This window comes from Felis catus, chromosome E2 (genome assembly GCF_018350175.1).
Source record: "Felis catus isolate Fca126 chromosome E2, F.catus_Fca126_mat1.0, whole genome shotgun sequence".
NCBI lineage: Eukaryota > Metazoa > Chordata > Mammalia > Carnivora > Felidae > Felis > Felis catus.
Window position 1 is genome coordinate 61260708 of NC_058382.1, and position 12022 is coordinate 61272729.

Here is a 12022-nt window from a genome sequence, read left to right on the forward strand (position 1 = left end):
CCCGCTGACAATTGTGATTTCTGCGGGAGTGGCCGCGGCCCTCAGTCCAGGTGCTGAACCACACGCTTACTGAGCCTGGTCGCCGCCACGGTGCCGTCAGCCAGTGCTGTGGCGCAGGGGACAGCGGGGGCAGAAGTAACTCCCGAGTAGGAGTCTCGCCCACTCCTTCACCGGCGCAGGTGGCAGCCGCACGCGGCTAGAGGGCGTCTGCGTCTCCCCCGCCTTCCTGGAGCGTGTAATACGTGTGAACTTCAGATTGAACGGTGGCGTGCCCTGAGAAAACGGGACGGAGTTCGTGTCTGTCGAGTTTTCATTAGAGGATGATTATTTGTTTAGCCGAGGATTTTTCCTTCTGGGAGAACCCACTGTGGATTTTCCCTGGCTCTGCCGCCTGTGCGGGCCCGGCTGCCTGTAAGCGCCCCCGACCTGCCCGCGTGCAGCAGGCGCAGCCCGGCGTCTGGGCCTCCCACCTGCTGAGGGTCTGCAGCGAAAGAGCCGGCCATCGTAGGGGGGGAAGTCTGTCTTCGCCGGCGGTGGATGCGTGAACGTTCACCTGTGCTAAGACTGCACAAGGCAGTCCCACACGGGAGCGCGCGTCTGAGTGAGGCGGGGGACTGCGTCAGAACCCTCGTTGCCCGCTTTGTACAGTGTCACCGTCGGAAGCAGCCGGGCTGACAAAGGATGGCTTTGCGGTACCACTGGGACTCCATGGGGATCCACAGCTATAGGAAAAAGTTCAGCTAAAAAAAGCAGTTGCTGGAATTTCCGGACAACTTTTGAGTTGGTGCTTCTTGGCCCTGAGACGTGAGAACACCCCGTGAGGTAGGGTTCTCGGCCCCATCTGCGTCGGGATCGGTGCCAGGTGATGGCTGGAAAGAGCTAGATCGTCACTGGGATCCCCCTGCACCGCTAGCCTCTGAGCTTGCGTTAGCAGTTGACTGCGGGGGGGGGGGGGGGGCGCGGGGGGGCCTGCAGAAAGGGTTTCTGGAGGGAAAACCTGGGACAGCTCTGGTAGCTGTGTCCTTGGGCCTCTGGCTTTAGGTGACTGATTCGGGGCACTCTGAGGTGATGGACGCTACCCCCTGGAAAGGAGTTTGCCACCAGAATCTCGCAGGGGCTGTGTCCTGTAGGCCGCTGTCCGGTGGGTGGGCAGTATGGTGGCCGGGAGGCAGCAGTGTCCCCTGGGTGCCTGGGGACGTGGGCAGCAGGAGCTGGCCTGTCAGCTCCTTACGTGCCTGTCATCGGTGTCAGGAGCCAAAGGAGACGCGCGAGCCAAGGGGATGGGAGCGCCTGAGTGCTGTGCTCACAAGTGCAGACCCATGCGGCGCCCCAGCCATGAGGGGCCGAGGAGGAAGAGGGTCTTCCGGGGATAGGAGACGTCTTTTTGTATCTGGAGCGTTTAAATGCCATTTCCTGTTCAGAATCTCAGGATCAGATTTTGTTTCACCTCCTATACCTCAGAAATCTTACTCTGATTTACTTTGAGAGACACAGAGAGCCTGCACAAGTGGGGGAGGGGCAGAGAGAGAGAGAATCCCCGGCAGACTCCGTGCAGTCAGCACGGAGCCCAACTTGGGGCTCGACTTCGTGACTTTGACATCGTGACCTGAGCCAAAACCAAGAGTCGGATGCTCAACCGACTGAGCCCCCCGGGCGCCCCAAAAACCCTATTCTTATTTAGCCAGTCCTCTAAGTGTCTCATTTCCACATTTCCCTTTACTGTTTCCCTTTGTCTTTCTCGGACTGGCCCTCATGATTGCATACCTCACCAACACCACAGACAGGCGTCTGTTTTTAGGCACTTTATTCTTTGTAATTTCTACAGCCAGCGTGGGGCTCGAACGCCAAGCCCGCGATCAAGAGTCGCGTGCTTCACCGACTAAGCCAGCCACGCACCCCCAGGTTTGTGTTTTCTACATTTGGTTTCCTTGGGCTACGGTTTGAGAAGTACACTTAGTGAGTTACAGAAAGCAAATGTTTTTGTGGCCCTGATACACCAGCCAAGTAGCTTTCAGGAGGGTTTACTCACTGGTCCCGCTTGACAGCGTGTGCACGGCCGGTTCCCCGCACCCCGTGCATCCGGGTTCTACTTTGTTGTACGTGCAAATGTATGCAGCACGTGTTTGCGCACGTTTGTAACGATGCTGTCTGCCGGCACAGCCGTCTCTGTGTGTGTGTGAGGTCCTGTCAGGGTGGGCCTGCCATGGCCGTCTCCTTCTGCCCGGGAGCAGGACTCAGGGCGATTTGGACTCAGAAGCCAGAGCAGGAGTTGTATTGAGAAGCACAGACGATTTTAACCTGCCTTCAGTGAACCGTCCTGACGCCCCAGAGCAGTTACCACTCTGGGCTGGGACCTCCCTCCTCTCTCGCCTGGAGAGTCCTCTGGGAACGTGATGCGCTGCCTCCAGGCCCGGCCTAGATCCTTCTCTCTCAAACAGGCCAGCGGCAGGCAGCTCCAAGTGTCAGAACACCTGGCTAGCATTTGAAAAGGGTTGGGTTTTTGGGAAGAAAGAAGATGTGTGTTTTGGAGCCTAAAGGCAAGCTTTTTTTTTTTTAATGTTTATTTTTGAGAGAGGAGAGCACACACACGCCTGCACACACGCATGCACACGTGATTGAGGGAGGGGCAGAGGCGGGGAGACAGAGGATCCAAAGCAGGCTCTACAGTGACAACAGAAAGCTCACTGTGGGACTCGAACCCGCGAACCTCAAGATAATGACCTGAGCCGAAGTTGGACGCTTTTGTTGGCTAAGCCCCCCAGGTGCCCTGTCCAAGCTGTCTTTTGATTTTAAATGTTTGTTTATTTTTGAGAAAGAGAGCACACATGAGCACAAGCAGGGGAGGGGCAGAGACAGAGGGAGACGCAGAATCTGAAGCAGGCTCCAGGCTCCCAGCTGTCAGCAGAGTTCGACGCAGGGCTCAAACTCACAAACCGTGAGACCATCACTTGAGCCCCTGAGCCGAAGTTGGATGCTTAACCGACTGACCCACCCAGGCGCCCCATGATTTTAGAAATTCTTGCAAAAAAGTGCAAAATTATCTTGTTTAAAACCAAGCCATATCTGGGGCACCTGGCTGGCTCAGTTGGTGGGGCGTACAACTCTCGATCTCGGGGTTGTGAGTTTGAGCCCCACTTTGGGTATAGAGATTCCTTAAAAAAAAAAAAATCTTTTTAAAAACAAATAAATGAAACCAAACCATATTTTTTAAAAATCATAGCCCTGTCTCACAGTCTGCAAACAGATGCATGTGAGTTGCAGAATCGTCGCGAGCCTGTTTCCACGCGGGGCGTGCCGGTGTGCTGGCCAGAGCAGCCAGGAAGGGCAGTGTTGCCACATGGCCTGGGCCCAAATCTGCAAGTGCTTCCAGTGGACGCGTGCCCTGCGACTGCCGGCCAGGAACCAGGGATGCACAACAATTTGTGTGTGAGTGAGAGCCTGCCGATCATACAAAGCTTCTAAAACAGAGACGTTCATCCTGCTGGTGGAGTCTCACCCAGTTTGCCCAGTTTGGGGACTCTCAATATTATTAACTAGAAAACAAGATGGGAATTCAACAGACCAATTAAGTAGAAAATTACACTGAAATACATGGTCTCTACCTACTCACCGAGAACATAAATTTGCTTTCTAAAATAACTGCTACCTTTATTTAGTTGCCCTTTGTACCTGAGCTTTACATATTGGATAGGCTCTTATAGCCCGTTCTTTTTTTTTTTAAGTTTGTTTATTTTGAGAGAAAGAGCATGAGTGCGCATGAGTGGGGGGAGGGGCAGAGAGAGGGGAGAGAGAATCCCAAGCAGACTCCGAGCTGTGAGCGCAGAGCCTGATGCACGGCTCGAACTCATGAGGTCACGACCTGAGCCAAAATCAAGAGTCGGACGTTTAACCCACTGAGCCCCCCAGGCACCCCCGTTCCAGTCTAAGAGAACATCTAAAATGCGCTTTCAGGTTTTCAGAACGGTTGCAGACACAGCCTTCTCCATAAGCTTCATTTTGTGTTTAAGCTGCCTTAAAATGCCTTTCAGCTCCTCTAAACTGTTGGGAGACGAGGGTGTGTTTGTGGACGGCTCCAGCTCCAAGCGGCACAGGGGGAAGCGGGCGGCACCGGTTCCGGTGCGTGTGCGCTTGGGCTGAGCCCTTGTGCTGGGTCCCCCTGCTCCCGGGAGTGGGCCTCTGCTCTTCCCCCGAGCGGACGCTTGTGTTTGTGCCGGAAGGAGCAATGGTGGAAACTTTGGTTGCCGAGCGAGGTCGGGGCCGTGGTAAGCAGAAGTGGTGAAGGCATCATTAATGACAGGCCTGGTTGGAGTCTGGGTGGCGTGACGGGAGGACGGGCCGTGCCGCACAGGTGAGGGCCGCACGGCAGCCTGGTGTGTAAACGGAGGCGCCGGATCCTTCCAGGGACTGGGCTGGGTGGGCTACTGAGATGACAGCGTCGCGCAAATGAGAGGGTTTACCTGACTGGCTGTTTTGGGAGGAAGACTGTGGCCTGGCCTCTGGTGGCTGCAAGCAGGACTCTCCCGTCTGCGCTCTGGGCCGGAGGGAAGCAGCTTCTGAACGTCCTTCTGGCCTCCTGGTCCGCTTGCTCTCCCTCCTTCTGGGAGCCTCTCCCTGGTGCCCATGCTGGGAGCTGCTTCTCTGAGTCCCCTGTGCCGTGGGCTCTCCCCTCCCGCCCCGCCTCCACACGCTGCTCGGGCCACCTTACCTCCCTGGGTTTCTGCACACCCCAAGCCGGGGCCGAGTCTCGGGTCCTCCTCTCACCCCTAAGAACGGGCACGATGCAGTCCATACCCTGAGTAGGGTATCAGTAGCCAAGTAATGTGATTTGGGTGAAGAGTTGGTCTTTGGGAACATTCTTGAATTAAGTGGACCCCACCATCTGTCCACGGACTAAGCTGTTTAAATGTGTGGCTGTGGGGGAGGGGAGGCAGGTGTCTGGTTGTTATTAAAGACTTGCACGTGTGCGCACAGCCCGCCGGTGATCACGCCAGGGCGGGGGGTCAGCCGTGCTCCCGGCCGAGGGCTGACGGTGGAGACGTAGCACACGCTGGTCCCGGGAAGTGGAAAACCCTGGTTTTGTGCTCTACGCAGACGGCGAACGGGGTGCTGGTGGCCCGGATGGCATGTGATTAGTATCTGTCTCAGGCCACTTTGTTGAAAACCGGCCAACACGCAGGGCCGGCCTCCTCGCCCCTGTGCTCTTCTGCCGCCCTGCCTGCGGCCTCTGTCTCACGGTCCCCCGGTTGCCCCGCCCGCAGAGGAGAGGAGACGCAAGGAGAGAGAGGACCAGATGTACCGCGAGCGGCTACGCACCCTGTTTGTCATCGCCGTGGTCATGAGCCTGCTGAACGCGCTCAGCACCAGCGGGGGCAACATTTCCTGGAACGACTTTGTCCACGAGATGCTGGCCAAGGGCGAGGTGCAGCGGGTGCAGGTGGTGCCCGAGAGCGACGTGGTGGAGGTCTACCTGCACCCCGGAGCCGTGGTGTTTGGGCGGCCTGTGAGTGCGGGCGGGCCCCTTTCTGTCCCCCCACCCCCCCCACCCTGAGGTCCCGTGATTGGGGGAGGGGGTGTTGTCCCAGACGGGAGCTGGGGGCCCGCAGCTGTGGTGGCCATGTACAGAGAGGAGGAGGAGGAGGGAACGTGAGCCAGCGGTGGCCCCGACATCCCGCTCTGTGGGTCTGGCACTGGCTGCAGGTTGGCACATGGGGCAGCTTTGGCGGATGCTGGTGAGTTGAGGTGCCAAGGTTGTTGGGGGGATTCCCTGGGGGCCGGGGGCAGGAGCCTACCCTCCCTGTGAGGGTGGCTGAGAGGTGGGGTTGGGCAAGGGCTGGCCCTTGGACGGGAGGGAGGAGAGAGCAAGCAGGGCCTGCTTACCTCCCTGCCTCGGGTGCTCCCCAGGGAGAGGAGGGGTCAGACGGGTGGGATTTGGTCTCAGGGAGAGAGCTGGGCATCAGTGTGGGGCACTGGGCCCCGGAAGCCGACTGTGGAAACCCCGCTATGAGAGGGAGCCACCGTCCATTCCCTGCCTCTTTGTTGCCCCGCCCCCCACCCCATAACCACACCACCGGCAGGCCCAGGAGAGGTAGCGACACGAGACTATTTTGCAGAACACTTTTCCCTGATCCTGTTTGCTAGTCATCTCTGTACGGACGCTCAGAGCTGGGTTAGATGTTTGATCCACGGTCCTGTCATGTTTTAGTCTCCTTCCTGTTGTTTGTTAGAGGTTTGGACAGCGGGAAAAGGACACCAGGTAGAATGCTGGGAGACAGGTGTTCAGTGTGGACATACTGTGCGCACTTGGGGCACAAGTTTACTCGTGGGCGTAGGACTCTGTCCCTTAGGACAGCACCCTGGGCGCTGCTAGGGCTCTAGAGAGGGCTAAGCGCCACGCACGTGTGCTCAGCTGTTTGTCAGTTTACACAAGCTTGTGACTTAGTTGTGGGGGACAGGCCCCTCCCGGCCCTGACGGCTGTGTGACCCGGGGGACCTTGCAGAAGCAAGTGGGTCGTCCAGGGCCAGGCGGTCAGAGAGAAGATGGGGGAGTTGAATCGCTTTCTGGAGTCATACACTTTGCTCTTGGCTTCTGGGATAGAAAGGAGGACATTGCTTGCTTCTCCATTCTGTTTCCCTGGCTGGGCCGGGTGTGTGAGGGACGGGGGCATGAAGTCCACATCAGACGTTTGGGTCTGTGGGGTTAGTCCAGCACAGACCGTGATCAGGATGTTGTGGCCGGTGGCGCCCCCGTCTGTTTCTCCCATCTGGCCTTGTGACCCCACGACATCTTCTGAGGTTCTTAAGAGCCAGGGGGAAATCTGGGTGCTCCATGTAGATTGGAAGAGTGTGTTTAGAAGCTGAGCTTGGAACGGCTTAGTTCTAGAAAGCATTTGGACCAGGCCCTCAGGAGAATGGTGTGGGACTGGCAGGACACCGTCTAGGCTGCTGGAGATCATCAGGACGGCTCACAGAGAAGGCATTTGGGGGCCCAGCGTGGACTTTGGGCCACGCTGCCTCCTCTCAGGGAAGCCTGTCCCCCTGGAGGCGGCGGTGACGTCATGCCAGGACACTCCACCTGCTCACTCCCTGAGCCTCCACCCAGGAAAGGCTTCCCGAGGACACAGAAATCCACTTAGCTGATTTGCTGACTTCGGGGTCAGCCAGCGGGCAGGCGCAAAACCTGTGCTCTGGACTTAGACTTGCCTGCATCCCGGCGGGGAGCTCCGGCCTGTCGCGTGTCTCTGTGCTCTGCACGCACAGCTGAGGCTCGGTGGGGGGTGTCAGTGTGGAGCACACCCTCCCTTTTCTTAAAATGTCCCCATTCCTGAAGATAGAGAAAGCACACGTATTGAAGTTTTGCTGGAATTGTGACGCAGAAGTAGTTTCTGACCCGCAGATGAACCTTCTGCTGCTGGAGCCCTGCAGCGTCTGGGGGTCGTCCGTCTGGCCCGTGTGTCACTCGCACCACCTGTGCTCTCTGCCCCCAGCGGCTGGCCTTGATGTACCGGATGCAGGTGGCAAACATCGACAGGTTTGAGGAGAAGCTCCGAGCCGCCGAAGACGCCCTGAACATTGAAGGCAAGGACAGGATCCCCGTCTCCTATAAGCGGACAGGATTCTTTGGAAAGTATGCTGGTCGTTATTTGGCCCCTGAACTAAACCAGGCGTGGCTCTGTAATGTGCTGACAAAGCACACACACCAGAAAGTGGCCTGGCCTGCACGAAGCAGACCCCCGTGTGGGAGGGCGAGTCCGGGACCACGTGTGGGGAGGGCGCCCGTGGGTCTGTGGCTTTTCTTGATCCAGCACGTCGTGGGGCCGTTGTCTTCTACAAATAGGAAAGTGGAACAGAAAGGGAGAAGCGGGCCCGTCCGGTAGAAATCCCTGTTTCCGTGCGGCAGACGGAAGCGGGGACCGTGTTGGGCCCGTGGGACCTACAGACTCAGCGGGACACATTAGCTCCCAGTCATGGCGTCTCACCACACACTGGGCCCGGCAGCGGCCGGAGCTTGCCTGCAGAGGCTCGCTGCTGACTGGCAGACACCGCTGAGGCGCTGAGCTTCCTGTGCGGTGGCGGGTCTCTCCCGCAGGTGCAGGGCCAAGGCTGGCGGGCGGCGGGAGGGCGGGCTGGCGCCCTAGCGTTCACTCGGTTTCCTGCTCTGCGTGTTTTGCCGTCCCATCCAAAACCGGTGGCCTACTTTGGCGCATGTGAAAATCGGTTCTCGCTGGGCGTTATCGGTAGGCTCTGGAGGACGGGGTGAGCGTGTCGTGTCCACGTCCTGGCCTTGCGCCGTGGGGAGACGCTCCACCTGCCCGTGTGGGAGAAGGTCACGAGAGAGCAGAGTTGGACAAGGAAACCCATTTTCACAACCACTCGCTCTGCACGCTGCTCTCGGAGTGCGGGTCGCTCTTCCCATCTCTGAAGGGTCCGTGGCCCCGGACTTCGCGAGGCGTGCCCGTGAGCTTCCTGCCCGTGACTAACTCTCTCTCCCTCGCTAGTGCCCTCTACGCCTTGGGGATGACCGCAGTGGGCCTGGCCATCCTGTGGTACGTGTTCCGTCTGGCTGGGATGACAGGACGGGAAGGAGGACTCAGTGCTTTTGTAAGTTGGGCACGTGCCACCCATCCCCCTGCACCTGTGCTCTGTCCCATCCCCCTGCACCTGTGCTCTGTCCCATCTCCCTGAACGTGTGCTCTTAGGGTCTGTCTGTGCTTGCTGAGTATGGCTCCCAAGAGTGAGCACGCAGTGAAGGCTAAGCTGTCACAGAGGCCAGCCTGGAGCCGTGGCCTGCCAGCTCCTTTCTTTGTGCCTGGCCAACTAGGGGATCCACCTGAGGCCCACTCTCCCCCTGGCTCGTGGGGCAGCTGAGCCAGGCTAGTGTATAGGCCAGTTTATTCTGCTGTTTCGGTAGCTGGGCATGACTGTTTCTTTGGTTTCTCCTACTTGCTAAGATGCTGCGTATTTTTTAAGGCTGGCAACTGAGCCAGCCAGATGCCCCAAACCTAAATACACTTTTTTAAAATTTTATTTTAAAGTTTATTTATTCAGAGAGAGAGAGAGAGAGAGAGAGACAGACAGACAGACAGACAGACAGACTCCACAGTGAGATCATGACCTAAGCTGAAGTCAGACACTTAACTGGCTGAGCCATCCAGGCACCCTGCCCCCCCCACCCCAAATACACTTTAAAAGCATTCTCTTGGGGCACGTGGCTGGCTCAGTTTGAGGAGCATGCGACGCTTGATCTTGGGGTCTTGAATTTAAGCCCTGTGTTGGGTGTAGAGATTACTTAATGTGTACACACACACACACACACACACACACACACACACACACACACGCACACACACACACACAGCGTCCTCTGGTGGTAGCCCTCGTTGTAACTCGAACCCTCCCTGGCGGGGAGCATGTGGCCGGTTAGCCCATCAGCAGCAGAGCTGAGGGGCTCAAGCCCCGGCCGGAGCAGGTCTGCAGACGGCACCACCCAGCCCCTTCCCTGAGAACCGAGACCAAGAGCGTGTTCCTGGCTGTAGCTGAACGCTCACACTCTTTGAAGGGTGTCTCATCATGGGCTCGGGCTGTATTTTACTCGGCCAGTTTCACCGTTCTTGTGTATTTAGGGCTGTTTATTTTTACTGTCTTATTTAAATAGCACTATGATAAATTCAGCGCACACGTTTTCTGAGCGCGGGCATGTCTGTGCGCCTCCTGAGGCGGAACTGAGCTCAAGTTTGCGCCCCTCACTACGAGCTTTCTCTTGCCTGGTTGCTTTCCAGAAATTTACCAGCCAACATTTCTACCGAACTTTCCTAGAGCTCAGTGTTATCTACATTGCTTTTATAATCAGAGTATTACACAGTAGCGGGAAAAATCATATAGAAAAATACAGTTTATGTGCAAAAGAGATAGTTAAATTACCTTGTTTGGGCGGGGGGTGGTTTTACATTTTTTTTTTTTTAAGGCAAACCGTTAAATACTGATAACTTTCTTACTGTTCATGACGCACAAGAAACATTTCCCTTCATATGCCTGGGAGGGGGTGTGGGAGAGGGGACCCTGGGCCGAGGGGAGGTGGGGCCCAGGGATGCTCACTTTCCCTGTTGTGCTGAGAGGTCACGGCACCCCGTCCTTTGTTCTTTCTGCCCAGAATCAGCTTAAGATGGCTCGTTTCACGATTGTGGATGGCAAGATGGGGAAAGGAGTCAGCTTCAAAGATGTAGCAGGAATGCACGAAGCCAAACTGGAAGTCAAAGAGTTCGTGGATTATCTGAAGGTAGGCGTGCCTGCCAAGCAGGAGGCAGGTGAGCACCATCCTGGAGGAAAGACCCGAAGTAGTCAGGTGGTGGGACCCAGTATTAAACCCGCCGTGCAGGCCGAGTGCACAGTTTTCAACCAGTAGGGGGGCCGAGAGCCCACCGCCGACTGCAGCCTAAGCCGTCTGGGACACCCGGTCAGTCCCGGACTGACTTGCGCCAGAACCGTGTGAACCACAGCGGATTCGTGACCGCGCATGAGCTGATCTCCATGTGTCCTGTCTTGAAAGTTCTCTCTGCAACGCCTGTGATCAGCGCTGCATTGTCTGCTGCTTTTCCAGAGCCCAGAGCGCTTCCTTCAGCTCGGCGCCAAAGTCCCAAAAGGTGCGCTGTTGCTCGGGCCCCCTGGCTGTGGGAAGACCCTTCTGGCCAAGGCAGTGGCGACGGAGGCCCGGGTGCCCTTCTTGGCAATGGCTGGCCCGGAGTTCGTGGAGGTCATTGGAGGTTGGTGTTGCCTGGGGGGCTGCAGACAGGACCGTCTGTGCAGGATGGATGGCTCTGCCGTCACACGCTCTTCCTCAGGTGGCGGCCGGCCGGGGAATTGGGGGCACAGAGAGGCAAACAGAAGCCCCATGCTCCTGGGAATGCCGCTGGTGTAGAGAATTGGGCAGCGATGTTCTCTGAAGCCGCCTCCATGCGCGGCCTGGGGGTCCACGAGGGGGCAGGTACCGCCAGGGTGACTCTCCTGAGGCTTCGTCATCCTCCGTGGGCCGTTCTGGCCCCTGGCGCAACAGTTGGGCTCCCCTCCCGTTCCCCGCTCCCCGCCCGGTCCTCTGTGTCACCTTAGGCCTCGGCGCTGCCCGTGTGCGGAGCCTCTTCAAGGAAGCCCGGGCCCGGGCGCCCTGCATCGTGTACATTGACGAGATCGACGCCGTGGGCAAGAAGCGCTCCACCACCATGTCTGGCTTCTCCAACACGGAGGAGGAGCAGACACTCAACCAGCTCCTGGTGGAGATGGATGGTGGGTGCCCCCTCCTGTGCAGGGAAGGGGTTCTTTTCCTGAGACCCACTCGCGGGGTGGACCACGCGGCTCACGCGTGTTGTTCGGGAACACGCACTGATGCCCACGTACACGGGCTGCGTCTCTCTGCCCTAGCACCTGCTGCAGGTGAGGGTGCCGTCAACACGCTCCCTAGTAGCTGACTCTGAGACAAGGCCACTTTCAGAGCTATTTGTCACCTTGTTGCACTCAAGAAACACAGGTTTTAATTTTAAAAAGTCAAGGTCATAGTAGAAAAGAAAGAAAAAACCTGGGAACACAAAGGGCAGGGCAGGACATGGTTTCCAGTCTTGGATAAACCCAGGTGATGGTGTTGTGCACACCCCGCGGCCCGATGCAGGAAAGGTAGCACAGGGCGCTTGGCTGCCCCAGGTGGAGGCACATGTGACTCTTGATCTGGGGGTTCTGAGTGACACGGAATGGTTTTTCTTTTCGGTTACTTTCGTAAGATTTTGGGGTTTTTTTGGATAGGCATTGTATGTTTATTTTATTTTTATTTATATATTCCTTGAAGATTTTATTTTAAGCAATCTCTATACCCAACGTGGGGCTCGGACTCAGGACCCCGAGATCCAGAGTCGCATATGCTCCACTGACTGAGCCAGCCTGGTACCCGGTTATTTTTATTGCGGTAAAATATACGTGGCATTTACCTTTTTGTTTTTTTTTTAACTTTTTTTTAACGTTTGTTATTTTTGAGAGAGAGCGA

The 12022-nt window shown here is 57.0% G+C and overlaps 1 protein-coding gene across 3 annotated transcripts in view; it reads left to right on the forward strand.

Moving 5' to 3' along the window:
* SPG7 (SPG7 matrix AAA peptidase subunit, paraplegin) overlaps positions 1-12022 on the forward strand; it is a 32077-nt gene that overhangs the window by 6463 nt on the left and 13592 nt on the right. For 2 of the 3 annotated variants that reach the window (XM_011290291.4, XM_045046570.1), the window contains exons 4-9: positions 5259-5500; positions 7485-7624; positions 8496-8598; positions 10148-10273; positions 10595-10757; positions 11101-11274. In XM_011290291.4, coding sequence (XP_011288593.1) covers positions 5259-5500; positions 7485-7624; positions 8496-8598; positions 10148-10273; positions 10595-10757; positions 11101-11274 — 948 coding nt within the window. The remainder of the gene's footprint in view (positions 1-5258; positions 5501-7484; positions 7625-8495; positions 8599-10147; positions 10274-10594; positions 10758-11100; positions 11275-12022) is intronic. The other variant, XM_045046569.1, reaches the window with a different exon arrangement.